Source organism: Cibotium barometz, chromosome 43, assembly GCF_041138505.1.
Source record: "Cibotium barometz isolate CiBa-2024 chromosome 43, ASM4113850v1, whole genome shotgun sequence".
Lineage (NCBI taxonomy): Eukaryota > Viridiplantae > Streptophyta > Polypodiopsida > Cyatheales > Cibotiaceae > Cibotium > Cibotium barometz.
In genome coordinates, this window is record NC_141088.1 from 39,154,458 (window position 1) to 39,181,142 (window position 26,685).

At 45.3% G+C, this 26,685-nt stretch overlaps 1 protein-coding gene across 1 annotated transcript; it reads left to right on the forward strand.

Annotated features, from left to right (window-relative positions):
* LOC147613900 (uncharacterized) lies at positions 1-25,935 on the forward strand. Its single transcript, XM_086781905.1, has 11 exons — positions 1-993; positions 1,156-1,243; positions 21,483-21,574; positions 21,706-21,824; positions 21,957-22,072; positions 23,707-23,831; positions 23,926-24,012; positions 24,393-24,453; positions 24,565-24,605; positions 24,812-24,932; positions 25,547-25,935. Exons 1-11 carry the CDS (start codon positions 653-655, stop codon positions 25,604-25,606), a joined length of 1,251 nt encoding a protein of 416 aa, XP_086638031.1. The 5' UTR covers positions 1-652; the 3' UTR covers positions 25,607-25,935.
* Positions 25,936-26,685: the final 750 nt, after the last annotated feature.

Here is a 26,685-nt window from a genome sequence, read left to right on the forward strand (position 1 = left end):
GAGAGAGAGAGAGAGAGCACCTAAACGTAGGTATCGTAGCGAAGCAAACACAGCGGAGAGGAAGAAAGCAAACAGGGTGGCCTGCATGGTTAAATTTCGGCGGCGGGTGCACATCGTCCTACACCGGTTGCATGCTAAATGATAGGGGCAGGAAGACGGCACAGTGCCAAAGTGGGATAGTGAATTACAACGGGTGCTCAAAAAAATCCGCCAGGCGGAAGGGGGGCGTTAGCCGGGTTAGATAATAGTGGATAGTTAGAAGCCATCACTAGTTAACAACGTAAGCACCTCTTAATTTGACCTCAAGAGTGGTTTGTTGACCCCCAGCTCCAGGATAGAGGTTTCAGCGGTTTTAGAAGGTCGTGAAGCGGTTTTGTAAGTGGGTCTCGCTGGGGTTTGATGGAAAATGACTGGTAAAAGGGGAATATGATTTTGGAGAGTCGAAGGTGCGTTGCAGCTAAGCGAGGGGAGGCCAGGGTTGAAGGTGATCTGGAGGAAAGCTGACTGGGTCTCGCAGGCACTTAGGCCTTGATTAAGGAAAATCTTAGTGGGTCTTCAAGATCGTGGAGGGTTCAAGGAGTCTTTTAGGAAAATCTAAGTGGGTCTTGCAGGGGCAGGCAGGATCGTGAAGGGTTAAAGCAAATTTTTGGCCATGGCGGAGGGGGTGACCAGGCGAAAAGCAAAAACAGCAACATCAGCAGGGAGAGGTGATGCATCTCAAATCTCTCCTTCTGCAGGCCCTTCTTTGACAATCAAGCACGGGGCGGTCATTGCTTTTGGTATGCTATGCTTGCTGCCCTACCTGTGCCTCTTGAATTTGCTGGATCTGGACAAGGGCCTGAGGAGAGCCATCCTCATCAACGCTGCAATGAGCCTGGTGGGCCTCCTCTCCACTGTCCTCCTCATCCCTGTGGCCTCCAAGTATGTCCTCAAAAGAAGCATGTTTGGATACGACCTCAACAAAAAAGGCTCTCCCTCGGGACTTCTCCAAGTGTAATCTGTCTGTGCTCTTGTATCAAATCCTTGACACTAAACTAGGCTTAAAATACATAAAAATTCTGTTTGTTTTTTAAGTGCATGTGGTGGCATTTAGGGATGGCCATTGCCTTTGTTTCCTGAAAATTTTTGATTTTGCTCGGCTTGGGTTGTCGACAGGCCGGAATCGATGGGCTTGGTACCAGGGATCGTGTATCTGGTGGTGATGATTCTCTTTCAGCATTTCTACTTTACACCAGAATCAGCTGTGAGTGGCACCTTTCAGCCTTGCTCCGTTTTCAAAATATTTTTTTTTTCGTACACACCCAGGGCCCACTCAAGTGGGTGGAGCCGATTTCCCCTTCCAACAATTAGCCAATTATCATGGTCGGTCTCAATTTTAAATGTGTAATATGCGCGGAAGTGATTAACTGCTAGTTAATGCTAATCATTAATGCTGCAAATACACAAAAAGAGAAGGCAAGATTTGACCTAATCTACTGTATATATCGCATAACATGAATATGTACAATGCTGAATTCAGTTCTGGAATGTGAACTACTGCATGTTAACGCAACATGTGGAAAAGGTTTCTGGTCAGGCGGTTCCCAGGCTGAATTTGGCTTCTTGGGAACTCTTTTCTTTTGATACACACCTCGCCTCTTGTTGCTCTTGACTTACGCTGGAGGTTGGGATGTCTTCATCTGTATCTTAGCTTCCTTATAGGAAAATATTTCTTCAGGTTGGGTAGCTTCTTTTTGACCAGTATGTTACACTTATAGTACATCCACATTGTGTGGAAAAGATGCCTAACCCTTGAGTGCTTGGCCTGTGCACTTATGCACGGTCTTTGGCTGCTTGGATTGTTCCAATTTGGCCTCTCAACTTGCCCTTGAGGGCTGATGTGTGGGGCTATATCTACATTGCTCTCACATGGGTGATGCATGTGAGCATTCCCTCATGCACAACTTGGTGCATAGGGGAACATGATTCACCTTTGCTCCACTTCCAATCTGATCCAATTGTAGACACAACTTGTGCTCTTATGGCTCTTCTTCCTCCGATGGATTTGGCTCTATTGAATCCCTGGGATCGTTGGTCATGGTTCAAATCTCTCCGTATCCTCCTTAGGAATGATTTGTGAGCTTGCATGACTTTGAGTTATTGGTGTTGCCACCAACTTGAGCTCTGACCAGTTTTATGAGATAGTCTCGTGCACTTATTGTCCATTCGTGGCTTCATCAATTTATTTCCTATATTGCTGTTGTTAAAAGATCCGACCAAGAACGCATCATGTTAGCCACGATGCACCTCTTCTTGGGGATGCTAACGTTATAATCAAGTAATATTCACCTTGGAGGAGCTTGATGTAAAGCCAAAACCTTAGTGTAACTTAAGCAATGTAAAAGCCTTTGTGAGAAGCCTTGGAATCTAACCTTGGTCTACAAATGCGTTTGGGAAGAGAAGATGCCTAGCGTTTATATAGCCCACCATTGTTGACATTATACCATAACAAGCGAGTTGGCCTACAATCAAGGGAGAGAATTGTAACTACTTCCGAATTTCTCGGGATTCATATTGTAAATTCTCTATTATTCATGGACATGGGTGTTGGACACTACATGCAGCCATATAATGTTCATGGTTAAAGCTTCTTATGTATGTGTATGCTAGCTGCATCTACGAGATCCTGGCTGCAAAGAAGCATGTTAGGCATTTGATGGATCTGGAGAACCAAATGCAACACATAATGCCATGGACATTTGATGGATCTTGGAGAGCCAAATGCTATAGCTTTTGTAAATTTCAAGTACATGTAAATAGATGGGGTTTCTTCCAAAATATGTATTCAAATGCATACATTTGTATGCATGACTTATTTCTATTTGTGTGTATTGTTTTGTTTGCCTGGACAATGCCTGGATTTTATTGCATGAGAAGCTTATGGATCTGGGACGCCTGGATTGCACCCATGTGTTAGTATGATCCAGTTTTAGCTAATGTATTGATGGATTTGTATAGGAATAATTAATATTTTGAAGGCAGCCCACTCTTATGCGGGTTTTCTATCTTCATGCATGCATGCATGCATGCATGACAATTTAACTAAGTATGGTTGATAATCTTCTTCTCCATGGTGAGAAACCCCATGCATGCGACATGCATGGCCAGAAACCCCCATGCATGCAACAGGCAAGCTTTTTCAGCTACATGTATGCATCATGCAATGCTTTATCTTTTCATGCACCTAAAAGTGTGCCATGCAAGTTTACTTTCATGTAGGCAGCCATGATCATGAGGCGAGTACTTCTTAGGCTCCAGGCTCCAATTGAGCATTGCAAGCTCTATGATTTATCATTTAGCTGTGTTTCATTGTTTTGACTTTTGAGTCTCGACTCAGCACTTTATGTGCATTGTAGACACTAGTCTTTTGTTATTTGATAGTGATCATCATTCCATGCTTATATATTGGTTTGTCAGTGTTTGCATTGTGCAATGCAGATTTACTAAATAACTCAACTTTAAACTTTAAAGTGATGCCTTCAACGTTCAAAGTGTAAAAACATAAATGTTCTTTTATTTAGTGTGCTTTGTAGTCTATGTAAGGATACTTCAATAAATTGCATAGTCCATATGCCGTCCTTGTCCCCCCGTCCCGACTCCCCGTTCCCCGTCTCATGTGACTCTGGTGTAAACTTAATGCTTATCACTTCAATTGCTTCTTAAAGCCTCTTGAATTTCCATTTCATCAAGCTCTGTGTTTTTTGTTCACTGTTATTAGGATAGTGATTAGCACTAATCCAAGTGCGGACATTGGACGATTAAGAGTTCAAAACTTTAATTGGGGAGTTGCTCCATCATCACAAAGCTTCATTTTAATCAACATCATTTGGGTACTCAAATCTTTCCTCCAAATCAGGGTATATTGATGCAGAAAATCTTAGAGCTTGTTTGGGTTTATGATGCCTTCTTCTCCTGAAGTACATGTGTTGCATGCGCGGAAGCCTTGTTGTACTGATCCACAGCTTTAAGCCTGATTAAGAACAAGATGCTGAATAAACATGATTAAGACAGAGGAGAGAGAAGAAGAGAGAGATTGGTGTCAAGGTTTTTCTTGTATTTAATATTGTAGGAAAAGGTGGCCTAATGAATGTACATGGCTGAGGCCCTTGGTCAGCCCTAAAGGGGTTGACCTCTGGCCCTACATAACTTCTACTGACTTAGGAGACTGATTAGATGATGAAACTGCTGAATTGACAATGCTGAACAGTGAATTATGGCTTCATGTTTAAACTTTATATACGTTGCTGAGGTGTTGGTCGGACAGCCCCAAATGCCGTTGGCCTGCTGTGGACATGAATATTCCTGACAATACCTATTAATTGGCTGCGCTGACTGTAATGCTGTCCCTTGTATTGGCCTATAGCCAGCTGGCTGCGCTGACTGTAATGCTGTCCCTTGTATTGGCCTATAGCCAGCTGGCTGCAAGAGTTGCCCATGGGCTGCTGATTGCTGGCTGAAAAGCCCCTGATGGCTGCCGACTAGGTTCCTATACCCTCTTACTGATGATGCTACTCATGGTGTTGCTAATGATGTCCTAAATGTGGAATTAGATCAGGGATTAAGGCTGTTCATGCAGAGGATTAGCCATGGCACGGGTGTGCATGTGACAACATGCTCAAGAGAAGGTTAAGCTTAAACCTTAGAGGAAAACCATCAAAGCTAAGCCTAAACCTCACTATTACCTATATGTCAAGGGTTTAGGTTTCTCTGAATTCTTAAGCACACACATGCATCTCTATGGTGAAGGGATCCAACCATACTTTTAAAGGGATTAGACAATACCCTTGATACAATCAAGCAAGGTTGCATCCAAATGCAGTTTGGATAGGATCCAAACGTTTGAAACGTTCCAAACGTTCACTAATGTTAGTGAACGTGGGAGTTTGATTAACGTAGGTTAAAAATTGAAGGGTGAACGCACGTCAACATCACGTTTTTTTTTTCTTCTATTTCTTACGTGCATGCGACTCTCTCTCTCTTCGGCGGCGGGCGCTCGTGGGCTGGTCGTGTTGGGCTTTGCCGCGTCTCTGGTCGTGCTCGCTCATCGTAAGTCAGTCTCTCACTCTCTCTCTCTCTCTCTCTCTCTCTCTCTCTCCCCCCCCCCCCCCCCCCCCGCACAGGCCAACCTCTCTCTTTTTCCCTCATGCACTTGCTCAACTCTCTCTCTCTCTCTCTCTCTCTCTCTCCCTGCCACTGTCTCTCTCTCTCTCTCTCTCTCTCTCTCTCTCTCTCCCGCCTGCTGCAAGTCTCTCTCTCCCGCAAGTCTCTCTCTCTCTCTCTCTAGACTCTCCCCCACAAGGCTCTCTCTGTGCACCTCCACACAGGCTGAAATTTTATTCTTATTGTGCTTGAATTTTGAAATATATTTTAAAACTCTCGAGTCGTGATTCGTCTTGACATTTCTCCATTTTGTTGATTGCTTTTTGTGCACATGCCATCGATGCATCGTGCACTGAGTTCCGTAAGGGCAAGGCACACCATCATTCAAGGCACACCCAACACCCCAGGTGTCGGTCGCTCCAACACGCGTGTGTGGAAGTGCAAATATTGTGGAGGAATATTTACTAGCACATCCACTCGTTTTATTTATCATGTTGGCCAAGCTACAGGAGGCGGCATTGGACCATGTTCATTGATGAATCTTCAAACTTCATATTTCAAAAGTTTATAAGTATATATATATCGGAGGCAACGTTCACTACATTTGGAATCTTTTCAGCACGTTTTCCAAACATACTGAACGTATCGTTCACTACGTTTGGAACCACCTTGCAATCAAGTGGTAAGACCTTCTTTCCCATCATAATGGCATCCAACTCTATGCATTTAGATAAATTTGATGGTCAAGGCTTCCATATATGGAAGATGAAGGTTAAGTGTCATCTGATGAGAGAGAGCATTTGGAGTGTGGTCAATGGGGGGGCTTTTCTTTGATATCCAAAACTGCTCTGGGTTCCAGTTCCACTTGAGTAATAACTCTTGCAATTGCACTATCCACTTCATCATTCGGACTGGTGAACGTTTCTTTGATATTCTTGCATGCTCTGATTCGATGCTTAGATTGTCCACCTCCAATGTCTAGCCTATCGATTGGTTTTAGCTCCTTCATACGCTCACATGGTCCCAATGTAGTCCTCTTCTCCAACATGGTTTGAATCTTCCTATTAATCTTCTCTAGCCTCAGTTGGCCAATTTGCGGACCTCGCAGAGTGCAGATTTTAGCCGGCAAGATTTTTTGCTCCAGGCGTCTTAGTTTCTCTAGCACTTGCGAGGATGTCTTATCCTTCCGCAATCGAGGCAGAAATGCATCATGCAGTTCCTCATATGTTGGAAATGCATTAGAGCCATACTGCCCAATTGGTCGCGTGTCCATTAAAAGTGCCACTGAATGTATTTTGCTTTTGAGTAGCTACAACTATAAGTGGCATGCCGTTGGCCAACTAGGTGTTCTCAAAATTCTCCACATGTATCTGGAGGAAATGATGCACCTGCAAGACCGCGTGGGCCAGGAAGAACTGCTCCAAGAGTAGCTAGAGTCGAAGCCTTCGGATGACATATCAAAAGGATAGATCTGCACCTAATCTGGCAAGTAGCAATCTAGAAATCAACAGGCCCCGGACCGCGCTGGGAACAGGTATCCGTGAGTCAACCGGATTGTGATCATCTGTGTGCCGCCTGTCTGCCTTGTATCGTCCACAATCCCACATGTTCAAGCTCATCCTCCTCTTCAGTAGGTATTTTGTCTTCTTTAGTAGCCTCATAGTTCTCATCCGCGGGTGCATCCTCCCATTGACTATCTAATGCTGCGCGGTGGCGACACTCTTGGCAAGCTTCATAATGCCAGGCTTGGTCTGTCATAAATGAATGTTCTAGCAACGAGCATCTCCCTAATAAGAGTCATTGATACACTCTGCGTCCAGAAGAAGCAAATCTTGCATATCCAATTGAGCATGGATGGGGAAAACTACTAGTGAGCCACACAGAATTGATAAAACCGGCTTGAATGCAAGAAATGGAAGATGTTCTAATAGACCTAGAGTAGAACACCCACTAAATGTAATCACTTCAACTCGATCAACTAGACCACAAACATATTAATAAAACAGAGACATGCGGACTAGGTGAAACCTCTTCACATAAGGAGAACATATCAACATGTAAGATGGAACGATGAACACCATCGTGGTCTTAGTGACATCTGTCACCATTTGGCCACCCAATTGGTCCACCCGTGCTTTCTTATCATGTATGTACATTGGACTGGTGTCCATGGTAGTTGTTTATGCCGGGGATTGATGCCACTCATGTGATACTGTGGACTTGGCTTTCCGTTGGGACTTGTGCCTCCGTGTACATGTTGGCAATGCTTGGTGGATTGGTGTTCCATTGGGTCTGGTACCTCGTGTACTTGCCTGGAGCACGTCTATTTTGGTATAGTCTCATGAACGGGGATTGTCCATACCAATGCTTCATTGCATAGCATCTTTATGTGCTTGCTTGCAATTGAAATTGCATGCTGTTTTCATGCTTGCTTGACCAATGTGTAGTTCCGGGTAAGGGGATGCCCGCCCATGAACCGTGCGTGTGAAATTGTCTACTGACATGGTTATGTGGCATGTGACAGGTAGTAAGTATTGGTCATAAACCTAGCCTTAGGAGTTAGAGTTCTTTACTTAAATCTGAAATTCACTTACTTGCAGATTGCAGATGGAAGACCAATACCCATGGTGTCTATGTGCAGTTACTTGAGAGGGACACCAAGGTGCAGCAGCATGTCGAGAGGAGTAGCTGCCTGGGGAAAAAGTATAACCTCCTGAAGAAAGGAGATGCCGCCTATGTAAAGGAGGCACAACCGCCTACCAAGGAGAACAGCCACTCGCTGTGCAGGACACAACCACCTTGTGTGGAGGAGGCGGCGTTGTTGTCTGGCAGCCGCCGCCTAGTGAAGAACACAGAAGCCTGTACGGGAGGAGAGGCATGCGCAGTCGCCAGCTGTGGACAAGCGCAGCCGCCTATGGCTGCAAGTGGATGAGTGGTGAAGTCGCCTGAAAGAGATGGAGTAGGAGCCGCCTGTATGCAGGGCACAGCTGCCACCAGTATGCAGAGCACAGCAGCCTTGTTTTGGTGAAGGAGCGCACAGCCGCTATGCTGAGTAGGCAGCCGCCTGCTGGAGGGTGGCACACAGCCGCCGGCAAGAGTGGGCAGTAGGCTGGTAAACAGGCGCAGACACCTGCTGAGAGCAGAGCCGCCTGAGAGGATGGGGAAACAGCCGCCTGATGGATAGGAGGCGCCTGGCTGCAGCCTGCGCCGCCTGTGGTGCAGAGAGAACAGCCGCCAGCTGAAGGACTAGCGCAACCACCTGCAGCAAGTACAGCTGCCAGCAGAGATGGTGGAGATGGCGCTGCTTGAGAGCATGCACAGTAGATGGTCGCCGGCTGTATGCAGAGTAGAAGAAGCAGGAGATGGAGGCGCACGATTGTGTGTGTCCTTTCAGAAAGGTGGTTGCCATCTTTTTTTAAGGTGTTGGAGGGGGAGTTGCACGATTACAACTGGCCGGCTCCCCAAGGGCCCAAGGTTGCATGGGGGCGGCGAGTTCCATGGTGTGGTGTTGGTAGGTGGCCATGCACCCACCCCCCCACACACACACGAGTCAAGTGTGGCTCCCCACCTTGGCCCCTAAGTGGGTGCCCACTTTTAAGTGAATGTGAACATACAAGCTTATAAAATGAAAGGTTAGAAAATAAACTATTAAACCAAATGTGCAATACACTTACCACCTGTTCACACGCAACAAAACTCGTCAGAAGACAGAGCAAACTTCACGACTCACTGGCAGGCGTCCCCGCTCAGTGACTCGTCAAACAGGCAAACACAAAAATACAAGTCATGCGAAAACAGTTTCAAACATGCAAAACATGAGTGCATGTGCAAATAGTATCATGGACATATCTCCCGTTCATGGAACAAGTACAAAATATCTGTCGGCATAAAAATGGCACGACATAAAATATAAATCCTGGTCTTCCTATGGAGTGACAGTCCCATAGGTAAAACACAGTTCCAGGCACGAGTCTCCCTATGGAGTGACAGTCCCATAGGCAAGACACGGCACGAATACTGGCTCTTCCATGGCGTGACAATCCCATGGATAGAACACAGTCCAGGTCATACACGGGTGGCACCAGTCTGGCTCCCGTCCATACGACACCTTCCTGTTAACACACGGGTGGCACCAGTCTAGCTCCCGCCCATGTCAAGCAAAAAAAAATACTGGCCTCTTCACATGAGACACCGGCCTGGCCTCAAGTGAACGAGACACAAAAACTGGAGATGGACCAAATGCTCGGCCAATTGGTGACAACAAAGGCCCTGTTGTCTACAGAAAGACAAGAGATGACTTCTAACACTTAGTTGTCAGATGAAGCACTAGTTTTCGACTTAGGAGACAATGTTTAGTTTATAGCATAGGTTTCCCAGTTTTCTTTCTCACATAGATTTTGTTTCCAAGAGTGGAAATCTTCGAGGAGGGGAAGTAGTTATGCATCTAGTCCTAATCCTTGAGATTAGTGGCCTAATTTGGCAAGTTTAGGGGAGCCCTGGGATTAGGAGAAAGCAGGCTAATACGGGCAGCTAAGGTTATTATTTAATAAATTCATGTGTATTGGTTATTTATAACCGAATGGCTATTTATAGCAGTAGTGGGCACTATTGGTCAAAGTTCGACCAAGACTCTGGCTACTTGTGTGGTAGAGCATAGATTGGCATGCATATGTGGGAGTGGAGTCAGACCTTAGCCTTTGGCTCGGGGGTGGTTCGAAGCATAGAACCTACGGTTTAACTAGCCTGCACCCCTAAGGGAGGTAGCTAGCTTGCACCCCCTCTAATCACTCGTTTTTTGTGTTTAGGAGATTGTAACACTAGGCATCAAGTTAGATCAGGTAGTAGAAAGTTGCAGCTGTTCCGGGCAGATTTGGGCCATCCTGGGCAAGCAAGGGAGAACACGCATGTCGTCGGGCAGGTCAACCGTCAAGCAAGCTGGCAGTAGAAGGGGGTGCAGTTTTACCCTATAAATAGGTGCATGACTGAAACCGGCCTCTGGTAGAAACCAAAGTGCGGTGGACTAGCAGTCACCCTTCCACTTGTAGTCTAGATATGAAAACAAAATAGATTGGAGCTAGAGTGCCCAAATCTGAAAACAAAGCGACACCTGTTGGCCCCAAAGCTTGGCGCCCCTTGCGGTATTTCTTTATTCAATTTCAAAAGTATGTAAGGCTGAGTACACCAAAATCAGCCAAGAGAATACACCTGTATGTCCAATCTGACAGCCCACAATACCTCTTAGCACAGAGGATTCACACACATAGATCTGTGTCTCAAAGCAACACACTGTGCCTCCCTCTGATCAGCCAAGACCACTTAGCAGGGCAGCCATGAGCATACATCTGGCATATCTCATGCACATGATTCAACATCTCAGCTCAAACATACATTAACTGTTCAATCTCTGTCTCCACCCTTTTCAATCTGCCATACCCCTTCTCTCACAAGGGGCCAGATAGCTCAAATCTGCAACAGACATAAGGCAATAGAAAGAGAGATAGATGAACAAATTCAGAGCTTACCAAAATCAGCTCGTGGATCTGCACTGGAGGAAGCGGTTGTACCAGTCTGTACTTGCACACTTGTTTCAACAACTCTGCTTCACACGTGTGGATGTACCTGTCTGTACCTTCCTCTCTGCATCCACCTCAGTGCTGTACCTGACTGTACAGACCTGAAAACTGCACTGTACCAGTCCATACTTGCCACGTGTCACTGTACTTGCATGCGCCGCCTGCAGCCAGTCCCTGTACCCGACTGTACTTGCTCAGACAGTTCGACGTCGCCTGTATCAGATCTGTCCAGCGCCGCCAGTACCTGTACTTTCCAGCACTGTCAGCTTCTGTTCTGTCCGTATAGCTGTCCGTACAGTTGTACCTGCAACAGAACCTGCAGCAGCAGTTCTGTACTTGTGCGCAGCCTGTACCAGCAGATGTACTCGCAGCAACACCTGTGCGCAGCCTGTACCAGAAGGTGTACTTGCAGCAGCCTGTCCGTACAGAGCTGTACGGCTGGTTTGCACAGAAAATCAGCAGCCCAAAAATCTACAGCAGCCGACTAGTTCCCTCCTGCTTTTCCACGCTTCCCAACAGCACGTATGCTCCACGCTTTTCCAAAAAGAAGAGAGAGAGAGAAGAGAGAGAGGCATACACTCCAAAATGAGTTGCCCCCTCCCCATATTAATCCTAGGGCCCCAACTTTAATAGTTATTAAAGTTCCCTAGGGGCCACTAAGTTCTAGGGGCAACCATTCATAAAACATTAACAGTTTAATGTTCTAGTTCCCCCCTTCACACCTAGGGATGTCCACACATCATTAACTCTGTCCGGGCACCCCCCATGTGAATCATTCAATATTTTGACTCAGCAACCACCATGCCCACACTTGTGTTGTTCCATTTTCACAAGGCCATGACATACCCCCCTCTTGAAAAATGGGAAACGTCCTCGATTGCATTCTGGTGATACAGCAAAATATTCAAAGTGAAATATACAATATGGCAAGATCAGCGTCCCAATCTCTCTAAGCCGTGCACATGTAACATCATTCACTGCAAACCAATGGCATAGTAGTAGTCCAAGTTGTATACCACTGTGAACCATACACAACCACAATATCCCATGTGACTAGTACACATATATCATAGAGGTCCCATAAACAGATGTACTGTCAGCCATCAGTACCTTCGGGTGAGATAGAAACTGCACCAAGCGACCTCTAGATGTCATCTGAGCTTGTCTGTATCAAGGGAGTGGAGGTGCTACTCTCCTCTTGAGCATCAGGTAATGCTCCAGACTCATGCTCTGTTGAACCTGAATGAGCCACAACAAGAGTCGGCTAACTCAAAGGCATCGAGATAAAGCTGCAAAACCTGAGGTGAATCTGTTAAGTCACCTTCCTCCATCCACTTCGCATCCATTGGTGAATAGTTCTTGAACTTCACAAGATAGCGACGGAAAACTTTACCTCGTACCTTTCTTTCCTTATGTGCCAGTATCTGCACTGGAATCAGAACCTCATCAAGTTCCTCAACTTCCGGCTGAGCCTCATCTGATACATCCTCAGGCACATCCCCACGGAAAGGTCTAAGGAGACTCACGTGAAAAGCATTGTGAATCCTCCAGTGATCTGGTAGCTTCAAACGATAGGCTACCTCACCAATCTTTTCCAATACCTGAAAAGGCCCATAATAACGCATGCTCAACTTAGGGAATAAGCGCTCTTTACCCTTCATCTTCTTGAGTCTAGCCTTTTCAAAGCGCAAAAGAACCCAATCACCCAATGCAAACTCTAAAACATGTCTGTGACGGTCTACGGCTTTCTTTTGCTTTTGCTGAGTTTTCTGGAGTGCCAACTTAACTCTCCGATAAGCTTCATCCATGTTTTCCACATACTGATCAGCCTCAAAGATCTTATCCTTTGTATGCAAAATGGGTGGTACATTCTTCCCTCCTTCCACAATCTCAAAAGGCGTCTTGCCTGTCGAGGTATGTACAGTGTTGTTATATGCAAACTCCACCAAAGGAAGATACTTTTCCCATTGTTGCTTGTGCTCTGACACATCTGCCGCTACATTCTTTTTGCCTTCCACATGCACAATTTGGAAGTGAAACATAGACAAAAAGTTTGCCCAACGCATATGCTTCTCTGAAAGCTTAGTCTGCGTGAGGAAATAACGCAAGGTCTGATGATCTGTCTGCACAGTGAAATCAGTCCCAAGCAAGTAGTGTTTCCATGTAGAAAGAGCGTGAATTACAGCCAACATCTCTTTCTCATAAACCTGTAAATGCTTCTCGGCATCTTGCAATATTCTACTCTCATAGGCTGTCACATGTCCCTCTTGCATGAGAATTGCACCAATGCTACTTCCGCATGCATCACACTGGACAATAAAAGCCTTTCGGAGGTCCGGTAACACCAATACTGGATCCGAAGTAAGCTTTTCTTTGAGCTTTTTGAATGCTGTAATTTCCCGATCAGCCCATCTAAACGGAGTTGCCTTCTTTGTTAAGGCATGAAGAGGCGAAGCAATTTCAGCAAAGTACCGTATGTACCGCCTGTAATAGGAACACAATCCTAGAAAGCTGCGTACATCATGCACGGTTCTCAAATCTGGCCAATTAAGAATTGCTTCCACCTTTGTTGGATCCATATGGACTCCATGCTTAGACACAATATGTCCCAAGAAATGTATCTCTTGCAAGAAAAATTCACTCTTCTTGCCATTAACAACTAGCCTATGGTTTCTGAGTTCTGTAAACACAATGGCCAAATGCCTTCTATGCTCTTCCTCAGTTTGTGAATGCACAATCATATCATCAAAGAAAGTGTCCACAAACGCTCTATGAGGCCGGAAAATCCTGTCCATCATTCTGTTAAATGTGGCAGGTGCATTTGTCAAACCAAAGGGCATAACCAAGAACTCATACAATCCAAACGTGGTTCGGAATGCTGTCTTATGCACATCCTCGGGTCTAATTCGTATCTGATGGTACCTGCTTTTCAAGTCAATACGACTAAAGACTGTGGAGTCCTGTAAGCGATCCAAAATGTCATCGATCCTCGGTATGGGGAATCGATTCTTGATAGTGTTCTTGTTCAGCGCCCTGTAGTCAATACACATGCGCCAAGAACCATCCTTCTTTTGCACCAAGAGTACAGGTGAGCAAAAGGGTGATGAGCTAGGCTGTATCAACCCTTTCTTCAAAAGCTCCTGCACCTGACTCATAATCTCTTCCTGTTGGGCTGCACTAACACGGTACGGCGGTCTATTCGGTGGAGTACTACCAGGAATTAGATCAATGGCATGATCTTCTGGCCTCTCAGGAGGAAGTTCTCCTAGCAATGACTCGGAAAAACAATCTTGAAACCCACATAAGAAATCAGTCCTGTCCTTATCTAACATAGACAAATTAGACTTAGACTCATCATCTTGTGCATCCTTTACATAAATCAAGTACGCGGAAAGATGCTTTTTCATTACTGATGAAATCGCCGAAGCGGATACGATAGGAACAGATTCCCCTTTTGTTTTACATCCAGTACATGTTCTTTCCCTCTATGAGTCAGAGTGATTTTCCTATTGTATGTATCCACCACCGCATGTACTCTGTGGCACCATGGCATACCCAACAAAACATCACAGCCATCAAGTGGCATGATAAAGAACTCTTCGCTGTCCACATAACCCTGCAAATGAAGCCGAAGCTTCCCAATGATAGGAGTAACGGGTTCTGCATACCCTGGACAAGCCATATTAGCCTCATGTAATGGCCCCATCTCCTCTGCACGAATCCCCAATCGGCCAGCCAAATCTGGTGAAATGAAGTTGGCTCTAGCACCTGTGTCAAAGAATATCAAGGCATTCTGATCTCTCACTTTGCCCCATGCCCTGCACAACTCTGTCTCTTCACCACCTGGCTGTTCCTCCACAAGATCAAGAACTAACCCTGCAGAAGGCTTTGGTTTCTTTGACTTGGGCTCTCCTTTATTGTCAGAGTCCTTTTGGGACTTTCTCTTGGGACAATTAAATGACATATGTCTCTCTTTTGTACAGTAAAAACATTTCCGAGCATCTCTCAAAGCCTGTCTTTCCTGAGAAGTCCTCTTGGGCATTGGCAACTTCTTATACCTCATCTCTGAAGACCCTTTAGCATCACGAGAAGCATGCCCAGATTTTTCAGCTTTCTTGCTCAAGTTCTTACTGCCTTTAAACCCAGATGATCCTCCAGTGAGTAACGCATTAGCTGTCATAGCATTTTCAATCATCTGTGACATGTTCGTTACCCTTGTCTTGATACAATAATCTCGCACCTGTTTGGGCAGCCCACAACAATACTTCTCTACCTGCTCAGACAAAGGCACTGCACGGTAAGAAGTCACTGGGAGTAAAGCTTCCCAAAACTTCTTGTTATAATCTTCCAAATTTTCACATTTTGAAGCATCCAACTTGTGCCATGCGGTCATAACATCCACCTCAAATGTAGATGTGAGCCATACAGAAGAGAAAACCTGTGTAAATTGTACCCAAGTAGTGGGTGCTATGCCCTGCAAAAGAAGAGTAGACCACCACTGCAAAGCATTGTCCTTGAGAAAAGTGGCAGCTTTCCTCACCTTAGAGGACTCTGTGTAATTCCCACCAGAAAAAGCAGCATCAAACTGCTGTAAAAAGGTGAGTGCTTTAAGTTTATCTTTGGCCCCACTGAATGTATCAAACTTCACTGCAGCTCCCCTTCCTTGTAATCCTTCGTCTTTCCCACAGGCGTTAGATTATCATATGGAAGTGGCTTTGCAAGATTGCTGCCCCCAACGTTCATGCCCATCATTGGGTCAACATTACCCATTCCCACACCTGGCATACCATACATTCCAGCCATGTTTCCAAACATTCCATTATGCATACCTGGCTGCATGCCACCATACATATTGCCTTGCATTCGAGGTTGCATGCCTCCCATAGTTACCGCGGAACGGCGTTCCGCCTTCCTGGAACGCCGGAACGCCGCTCCGAATCGCATGGCGTGCCCGGAACGTGGAAATGGGAGCCGGAACGGGCCAGTTGCCGGGGAGCATGGCGGAACGCGAGTCGGAACGCCAGGGCGGAACGCACGTTCCGGGCGTTTTGGAAAAAGTGCCTTATCGCTAGTCGCCGGCGGCCTTTTTTTCGCAGCGTACGGCGGTTTTTCGTTTTTTTCGCTTGCTTCGTTGGTTGCGCCTGCTTCGTTGGCTGCGCCTGCAACATTGGCTGCTTTCTTTACTCCACGCTGCCCCCTTTTACCTTGGCTGCCCCGGCTCCCCTTGGCTGCCCCACAGCCTACAGGCAGTGGGCACACTCTCCATTCTACCTTCCTCTTGGCTGCCCGGGCCTGCAGGCTGCCCCACACTCTCCCTACCGAGCCTTGGCAAGTTGGCTGCCCCAGACTGCACAGTGCACACTTGTCACTCTCCCAGGCTCCCTACCTCCTCTTGGCCCCTTCTTTTGCTCGGGTGGCACTCGTGAGTCGTGACTCGAGTCTTGAGCACTCAGCAGGTAAGATTTAAAATTTACGCAATGAACATTGGATTTTGGAGATTCTAGTTTGCTGTGTTTTTTTCCACTTTGTGGACACTTTACTTATGTCTCATGCAAGGGCATTTTGCATGTTTTTTTAATTTTCAGCCATTTATCAATTTCAATGGCACCTCCTCGTGGCATAGATGCAGAAAACAGATCCCCTTGGTGGAATGAGGTGGATCTTGTGTCCAGATATGATAGTGCAAGAGGAGGAGGGTCACGCAAGTGGAAGTGCCACTTTTGTGGATCCATTAAGACTGGAGGCACGGATCGTGTGCGAGCCCATTTGTTGGGGGTTAGAGGCAAAGGCATTTCTGTTTGCCCTACAGTGTCAGGAGCAGATATCATACGATTGCAGGCACTTGCAGATAGACTTGATGCAGCAGGGAGTCGGCCCTCTGTTCTTGATCCTCGAGGTACATCATCATCAGCTACACTTGCAGGCGTGGCATCTTCAGCGAGTGCATCTACTCCATTATTTGGGGCTGCTCCACAGCCATCCGCACATGGAACAAATGCTTCCCAGACCCAGGCTTCACGAGGTCCAGTGCAGGCTAGTCTTGTGGCATCATGGCACCCTGGGAGGAGGGCACAGGTAGATGCATCAGTGGCACGGTTTTTTTATGCTGCAGATGTTCCTTTGGTAAAGGCCCGCAACCCATACTTTGCAGATATGGTGAAGGAGATTGCTTCTTTCGGACTTGGCTATGCTCCACCTTCATCCGAGGCATTGCGCACTACACTTCTAGCCACAGAGAGGACGGCCATAGAGGATGCCTTGGGACCCATTCAGGATGTATGGCGTAGATGTGGCGTCACTATCATGGGTGATGGTTGGAGTGACACCAGGAGCCGCTCCATTCAGGGTATCCTTGCCTCCTCCAGAGGATGTAGCTTTTTTATTAAAGCTATTGACAATTCAGAGGCGGGCAAAACTGCAGAGAGATTGGTAAATATTTGGAGTGAAGCCATTGAGTACGTGGGTCCCAATAATGTCATCCAGTTTGTTTCTGATGGAGAGAACTCAAACAGGGCAGCAGGGAGGATCATTGAGGATAGGTACCCACATATTTGCTTCACTCCTTGCATGTCACATGGGCTCAATAATCTCCTCAAAGATATTGGTAAGATGCAGTGGGTGGAGCCTTCTATTGAAATGGGCAATCACATTGTTTCATTTATCACTCGCCACCACTACATTTTGGCTGTATATCGACAGAGATCCCCAAAGGATCTCTTAAAGTATTCAGATACACGCTTTGCATATAATTTCCTTATGCTAAAGCGTCTTTTTGAAGTGAAGAATCATTTGAGGCAGCTTGTAGTTTGTGAGGAGTGGGATGCATGGCGAGAGCGTACCTCAGTGGCAGGTATTCGATGCAGGTCCATTGTGCTTGATGACACTTTTTGGGACACTGTTGAGGTATTGTTGCAGGTTGTGCGGCCAATCATTCTTATGTTGAGGCTTCTTGATGGAGATGAGCCTTGCATTGGCAAGGTGTATGAGGGGATGGACAGGATGATTGAGAGAATCCTATCTCTACAGACTTTGGATGGGGGTAGGAGACAGGAGCTATCTCGTCTTGCGACAAGCAGGTGGACAGAGTATCACTCTGCATTAGAGGCTGCTGCATTTGTGGTGGATCCAGAATTTCAAGGCAAAGGACAAGAGACAGATGCAGAGGTTGTGCAGGGTTGGGAGGATATCTTGAGGAAGCTTGTACCCAGTGCAGATGATAGGAGGAGGGTTCGTGAAGACCTTTCCTTCTATCGACAAAAGAGAGGCCTCTTCGCTTTGCAGGATGCACAGAATGATAGGTTCAAGATATCCAGTGCACGGTGGTGGGAGGATTATGGGGCAGATACACCATTGCTGCAAAGATTGGCCATTCGAGTGCTTAGCCAGGGTGCTAGCTCCTCGCCATGTGAGCGCTTATGGAGCAGTTTTGGAAACAAGAAGAGGAACAGGCTTGGTGTCCAGAAGGCAAATGACCTTGTATTTGTTAATGCAAACTTGCGTTTGCTTAACAAGTTCAGGACTGAGTGTACTCTAGAGCCATTTATTGGATTTTGCCTTGATCTTGATGACAATGATGGTGAGGATCAGCCAGAGGGAGAGGATGATGTGGAGCAGCATGAGGATGAGCAGACTGAGGGACAGCCTGGACAGGAGGATGAGATCCCACTTGCTGATGACTAGTCTTTGACTCACCAGTTACCTTGGCCCTTGAGGCTAGTTTTGTACTTGTCATGCGATGTACTTTCTTTTTCAGTTTCTATATATCCAGATTCCACATGCGATGTACTTTCTTTTCAGTTTCTATTTGGAGTCTGGACTCTTCAAATTTTTAATGTTTAAGACTTTAAAGTTTAATCTTGGATATTTTAAATGTTTTGTCATTTTAGTCCTAAATGCCGACATGTCATATGACGTGGCGTTCCGCGACGTTCCCGATCCGCTCCCGTTCCCGTTCCCGCTCCTGTTCCAGCATCCGACGTTCCCGGAACGTTCCCGTTCCGTGGTAACTATGATGCCTCCAAACATATTTCCTTGCATACCGGACTGCATACCACCATACATATTCCCCTGCATACCAGGCTGAAAATTAGCTCCAAAAGGCCCGTGCATACCCATGCTTCCCTGAGGATAACCCCCAGTCATAGATTGGAACACCGAGCCACCCCAAAATAACCTTGATGCATATTCTGCTGAGGAATTGATGGCTGTCCAAAGAAGGAACTCTGTGAGTTTGCTCCATAAGCATGCTGCATGTTCGGAAACTGGCCAAAAGATGGATCCTGTGGGATGGCACCACTATGACCCTGAGGAAGATTCTTAGAACAAACCTTCTTCTTCTTCTTTTCGGGCTCTGTACGGGATCTCATAAATTCAGCAAACTTCTCACTTTGTGTAAGCTGCATAAATACATCCATAACACCAGCCAAACGATCTTTAAACCGAGCATCATCATCCTCTTTACCAAGTACATCTTCTGGCTGTGTTACATCCTCATAATGCTCAACATCTGCAGCCTGTTCTCCTGCATGAATATCCTCAGATACATCTCTCTCAGGAGAGGTCTCTTGCTCTTCCTCTTCATGATAGAAGTACTCATCCTCTGTATCAGACATGTTGCTGAGTTTTTTTAGCAATGGCTTTCTTCGAGGCAACCACGAGCTCACCCCCTTTAGAAAGTTGATGATTGGTCCCGGGGACGGAACCTTGAAACCGGCCTCTAGTAGAAACCAAAGTGCGGTGGACTAGCAGCAGTCACCCTTCCACTTGTAGTCTAGATATGAAAACAAAATAGATTGGAGCTAGAGTGCCCAAATCTGAAAACAAAGCGACACCTGTTGGCCCCAAAGCTTGACGCCCCTTGCGGTATTTCTTTATTCAATTTCAAAAGTATGTAAGGCTGAGTACACCAAAATCAGCCAAGAGAATACACCTGTATGTCCAATCTGACAGCCCACAATACCTCTTAGCACAGAGGATTCACACACACAGATCTGTGTCTCAAAGCAACACACTGTGCCTCCCTCTGATCAGCCAAGACCACTTAGCAGGGCAGCCATGAGCATACATCTGGCATATCTCATGCACATGATTCAACATCTCAGCTCAAACATACATTAACTGTTCAATCTGTGTCTCCACCCTTTTCAATCTGCCATACCCCTTCTCTCACAAGGGGCCAGATAGCTCAAATCTGCAACAGACATAAGGCAATAGAAAGAGAGATAGATGAACAAATTCAGAGCTTACCAAAATCAGCTCGTGGATCTGCACCGGAGGAAGCGGTTGTACCAGTCTATACTTGCACACTTGTTTCAACAACTCTGCTTCACACGTGTGGATGTACGTGTCTGTACCTTCCTCTTTGCATCCACCTCAGTGCTGTACCTGACTGTACAGACCTGAAAACTGCACTGTACCAGTCCATACTTGCCACGTGTCACTGTACTTGTATGGGCCGCCTGCAGCCAGTCCCTGTACCCGACTGTACCTGCTCAGACAGTTCAGCGTCGCCTGTATCAGATCTGTCCAGCGCCGCCAGTACCTGTACTTTCTAGCGCCGTCAGCTTCTGTTCTGTCTGTACAGCTGTCCATACATTTGTAACTGAAACAGAACCTGCAGCAGCAGTTCTGTACTTGTGCGCAGCCTGTACCAGCAGATGTACTCGCAGCAACACCTGTGCGCAGCCTGTACCAGAAGGTGTACTTGCAGCAGCCTGTCCGTATAGAGCTGTACGGCTGGTTTGCACAGAAAATCAGCAGCCCAAAAATCTGCAGCAGCCGACTAGTTCCCTCCTGCTTTTCCACGCTTCCCAACAGCACGTATGCTCCACGCTTTTCCAAAAAGAAGAGAGAGAGAGAAGAGAGAGAGGCATACACTCCAAAAGTGGAGTTGCCCCCTCCCCATATTAATCCTAGGGCCCCAACTTTAATAGTTATTAAAGTTCCCTAGGGGCCACTAAGGCATAGGGGCAACCATTCATAAAACATTAAAAGTTTAATGTTCTAGTTCCCCCCTTCACGCCTAGGGATGTCCACACATCATTAACTCTGTCCGGGCACCCCCCATGTGAATCATTCAATATTTTGACTCAGCAACCACCATGCCCACACTTGTGCTGTTCCATTTTCACAGGGCCATGACAATGACCTCCCTTCTGAACTCAAGGGGCAGGTCACCAAGCATTAGCAAGAGCATCTAGGAGCATCAAAGATCGACATAACAGGACTTGGTTTCGGTTTCAGTAGAGGGCAAAGACAAAAGTCTTGGTATATACAATTTCAAGACAAAGGGTGTTCTGGAGATTGGACAGGTTTTTCTTGCAAGAAACTATTTGGAGCAACAAGATGGTCTTTTGGTTAGTCTGGAATCTGGATACCATGTGCCATAGTCATCAAGGAAAGGAAGGAGACGACATAAGGTCAAGTTCAAGGATTTGTATTGCTACATATCTCAGTTCTATAATACAAGAAAAGGCACTGAGGCAAACCCTTTCCTACTGCACCAACGCAATTAAAGTGTATATAATGGTGTTTTGTTTCAATGCCATTTAACCTAAATATTGTATTCTATGACATTTGTCATCTGTTTCGAAGTTGCTTCTCATCCTTCAATGGGTTTTTGGGACCCAATCGGGAGTGTGTATATTTGCTCTCTCCTCTCTTCTCTCAAGTCAATGCACCACAATAATTGCACCGTTAACTCAGTAAATTAGGTAAAATGCTTCCGCATATGACATCTATGGCGTGATAATATTTTGCTTTGAAATGCAGTGGCTTGTGCAATATAACGCTGCCCTCGCATCCATATGCTTCATGCTTTTCTTGGGCTTCATGGATGATGTTCTCGACATACCATGGCGAGTGTAAGTTCTGAGGCGGTATTCTTTATGTTATAGCTGTTACATGCAAGAATATCACTGTTTACTGTTTTGGAATACCATGTCAGAAATCATATAAATGCTACTTATTTCTTCTTCTTTTGCCCCCCGCCCAGAAAACTATTACTGCCCTCATTTGCGGCTCTTCCCTTGCTGATGGCATATGCTGGCGGCACAACAATAGCCATTCCGAAGCCACTTCAAGGCTACCTTGGACTTGAAATTCTAAACCTAGGTGACAATAGATACTAAATTTTGTCAGGGAGCCCACCATATCAAGATTTATTCTAAGGGCTAAGGATTGTTGGCTGCTGGATTGTTTTTTAAGACTTGGTTGAGTCTAATGGTTCTTAAAGTTTTTGAGCAGGATGGATATACAAGCTTTACATGGGTCTTTTGGCTGTGTTCTGCACCAATTCTGTCAACATACTTGCTGGAATAAATGGCTTAGAAGTTGGGCAGACAGTTGTTATTTGCTGTGCGGTATGCCTGCACTGCTTATTGATTTGCATGCAAGCAGACTTGAAGCTGGTTACTTAGTGGATGGAGCCATTTAATTTGTTGCATTGTTAGTCACGGTTTTTATTTTCTGGACATGGATGAAATGATGACATAGCCACATTTACATCGTAAGGCAGACGGCATACCTGGAAATCATTTCATGAAAAGCACCATCATGCACAAACAGACAAAGTGGAGCTGTCAAACTGAAACAAAGTGATAGGAGGAGAAATGTGGGACTAAGCAGTGGCCTCTTCGGGGGAGGGGAGGTGCTGTCCAGTCAGCCAGCCAACTGGCAGGACACCAGATAAACTTGGCATTAAGGTTTCCTGGCTAGTTCTGATACCAACAGTACCTTGAGCCAAAAGAGTCTCTTGCAGCTAAAACCTGCAAATAAACCATAATTGGCTAAATAGATGGATCATCAGTTGGCTGCTGTCTCTAAAGAGCTTCCTGTGATCCAGAAGCTTGGGCAACCATGGATTAGGCTTCTCAACGTTAAGAGGGATACCATGCCCCTTAGCCTCTTTCATCAGGGTCTCTTCAAGAGAATGCAATACTAGGTCTGCACTGACTTTGTAGGGAAGGCCGAAATCTTGGTTCTTGTTGTTATGGACGGTGTATCCTTATTGTTGCTACAATAGGACAGCTCTTAATTGCTTGAATTATTGTAGTATTTGGGGTTTTTTTTTGGGAAGAAAAAATCCTTATAGTAGTCAAAAGAAAATGTCTCCATGAAGCAGACTACAAACCTCTGCTGAGGCAAAAGCAGTGCAAAAAAACTCCATGAAAGGCATATAGCAGAACAAGTGGATGAAGGGGGGGCCTCCCTCACCGGGAACAGCCATGCTGGGGCCTGTAGTGCCAGATCGGCCCATCACCCCCTTAGGTGAGGGAGGGGCCCAGGCTCCATGTGCGTAGGAGGGCTGCACGACGTTGCTGCATCTGCTCTGAATAGCCTATGAGGCGCTCGCATTGTCCCCACTGGGGGCGTGGATGATACTTGTGCAAATGGACTGTGGGTGGAGTAGCATGCCATAAATGACCTCTCTGCATCTAACCTGCCAGATATGCCAAGTGGCAAGCTGCTGATGAGCTCCCATCTCTAGCTCACTCTGGACGGCTCCACTATGACTGGGATGGAGGAGGCTGGAATAGTAGAGATCTGAAAATGGGTGAGCTGCAAGGCGAAGCCTGTGCCGTCCTCCTCCCAAAGTAGAGCCTGCCTTCTTCCTTCGCATTGTAGTTGGACTTAAAAGCACTAGCAGTCCCAAATCAACACTGTTCACCATGGGAGCTACTCTAGTTATATTGCAGGCTCAATGCAAATATGCTGCGTATTTTTATGCTGACATCCTAGCCTCCCTCTTCTTCCACCTTTGTAGACCAGACATTTTGAAGCTGCCATTTATCGTTTTAATTTAAATTCATCATGTATCAAAATTCGATCGTTTTAATTTAAATTCATCATGTATCAAAATTCGATACCTCTTAACTCTTTTCAGATTGTAAAATTCATTCTGCCTGGTAATTTTTATGTGCTACCTTTCTTTGTTGTTGTTTTTGGGATGTTTACATAAGAACGTCTAATTTATAAGATTAATGTGCATCTGCAGGTGCTTGTCCATAATTTAATGCAGATTGGATCGGCAGGAACTGACCGTCAACAAGCGCACTCTTTTTCAATTTATCTCATGCAGCCTATGGTTGGGGTGTCTCTTGGTTTACTTGCATACAATTGGTGCGAAACTCTTGACAATACTTTTCAGGCCATGCACATCATCTAGTAATATGTAGCTAGCATTGTCTCTTTCTTACTGTGTCATTACTTGTAGGTATCCCTCGTCGGTTTTTGTGGGGGACACATATACTTACTTTGCAGGCATGACGTTGGCTGTGGTCGGGATTCTCGGGCATTTCAGGTACTATTTATATAGCACTGTGATGCCCCCAAAAGACATAACTAGACTGGCAATAGTGATGAGGTCAGGCTAATGGTGGCCATATTATTATGTTGAGCCAGTGTGAAATTGATCTTAAAGTTAAGGACACTTGACCTTTTTTTATATATAAGTGAGGATCAGACTCATTAGCGGGTGTTCACAAGAGGTTGGAGAGTGTAGTGTGAGCACTGATCAAAACTCAGTAATATTCAATAAGTACTGCATCCACTAATTATTATTAAGCCTAATTCCACGAGTATTGCCAGTCTAGTTTTGTCTTTTGGGGACATGAAAGACTCTGTTTTTTCGAGGTGAGTGTACAAGATTTTTTAATGTAATTTGAGCTGATCTTTTTGCAGTGAAACTCTGCTGCTCTTTTTTCTACCTCAGATATTGAACTTCCTGTATTCTGTGCCACAGGTTTTTCCCCAAAAAAAATCACATTTTGTATAGAAAATTAAAGGTTTTTCACTAAGGGATAGGCTGATCTTAGTGGCTGGTTACTGACTGGTGGTTTTGGCTTTTAAACAGCTTTTCAAGATAGTTCCATGTCCACGACATCGGTTGCCCGTGTATGTATTAGCACTACTTTATAGCCTTGATTTGAGCAATCAGAATCATGTAGATTGGTGTATCATAAAAACATAGATTAATATATCATAAAAATATAGATTAATGTATCACAATCATGTAGATCAGTACTGTGTTCAAAAGATTCTTTTGGGTATAGGTTCTTCATGGAGGTTTAGTGACGAGTGTTAAATCTCCATTTTTACAGTTTCGATGTGAAAACTGGGCTTCTCACAGGCACCAACGACATGAACCTCGTAAACTTGTTCCTCAGGCTCTTTGGACGGTGCTCTGAACAGCAACTTTTGATCAGATTGTTGCTTTTTCAGGTGATTGACTTTTGTTTTCACGTCTTTGTTTTATCATATAGTTGTGCGCGTGCACGCGTGCGTGTTGAGAGAGAGAGAGATTTTATTGATGCCTACAAAAGACGCAGAGAGTCTGTGCGACCAAAGCAATAGTACTAGTGTTCCATGAATAGGCTAAAAGTCGGAACATGGAGAGGGAGAGAACACCCTGAAAAAAAAGGGTGTGTAGTACGCAAGTCTGACAAGTTCAAATGACAGTAGTGTTTCCAAAGATGAGGGATGTGTCATCTTCATCATAAGTAAGAGTCCTTAGCCACCTCCCCAGTTGGTGCATCTGTGTCACTGGATCGGCTGATTTGGAGATGATGGGATGAGGGTCAGGATCTCTGAGGGTGGGCCTTCTCTTTGGTGACATCATGGTCCACCAAATGGCAGCATCACTAGGTGCAAAGCTAGTGCCTTGTCAGGATGTAGTGCATCACCTCTAATCTATCAGAGAGGAGTAGTGTACTTATTGTACTTGGACTCCAAGGAGCGGGTGGGCTTTTGCTTGTTAACAGCCGTAATGTCCTTAATCACTATGTTTTGTGGGCACGTGCTAAATGGAGGTGGTATGCTCGTGTTTTTCTTTGCAGGCACTTTCTTGTGCACTTTGCTTTGGTGTGAGGTATATAATGGCAGGTTGGTACAAGTAAGCACTTCTTCTAAGAACCGTGGGCGGGGCAAAGCGCACTAAAATTTTGATTCGTTTCTTTGGAGGGCTACTGTCACGAGCACTTGCCTTAACCAGGCTGTTGTAACATTACACAAGCGACCTTGTTAGTGGAGGTGAGAACTAAGGATCAGGCTTGAAATGAAACTATATAAATTTTGTATGTAGGTGATGAGGATTAGACACTTTCATTTGACATGGAAGCTTTACAGGTTGTTTAGCAACAGAACAACTGTTAACCAATTTCTCCTTTAAATGAGAGCACCTCTTTTCTAAAAAAACAAAATAAAAAAAAAAAAAGTTCCCATTTCCTTAGTATGGATATCCGTATGGAAACATTGATGACATTTAGTAGAATCTTTAGTTGATTCTGATGATTAGGCCTCATCGTGGAGTAATGGTATTAAGTTGAATCCCATTTCCTTCACATACAGGATAGGGCCCCAAATAGAGTCATTAAAGAAGTTTGTTTTGCCATGATATATACTATGCTATAGTGCATTATAGATAAGTACTCTAGGGCTGATTACTTTCAAAATGTGCTTGGTAAGAATGTGATTCTGTAGGCTCTGCTGAGTGAGGCTGTGAGCCATGTTATTAATATTATATCTCATGGTATTGTGACCTTGGGCAATATTGGTTTGAGCTTTCAAGGAGCGGGCCCCCTCCCTTTTTCTGTCATCCCTTGGGCTCTCAATCAAGATTGTTCCGTTCTGTGCACTTAAATGCCATCACCTGGATTATCATATGGAGGAATCAATGGAGGTAGAGGTTCTTCCCATGTTGTTATTTACCCTTTCATATCTACATATGTCCGAAGAATTGTATTGAATTGATCGCTTGCATCTACAAAAGGTAACAGGATTGTTTCGTGCATCGTATCACGCAATGCTTCTTTATCTCATAACCATGAGTCAACCTATGGGAGTCGACGAATAAGTAGCACCCTTTAACAAACAAGAAAAGGAACACATTTTCTCATTAGTGATGTTTTGTACATGTGTGGTTGCAAGAACCTTTCAACTCTTGAAGAAATAAGACGGTAAACAAAGCATCATGGGT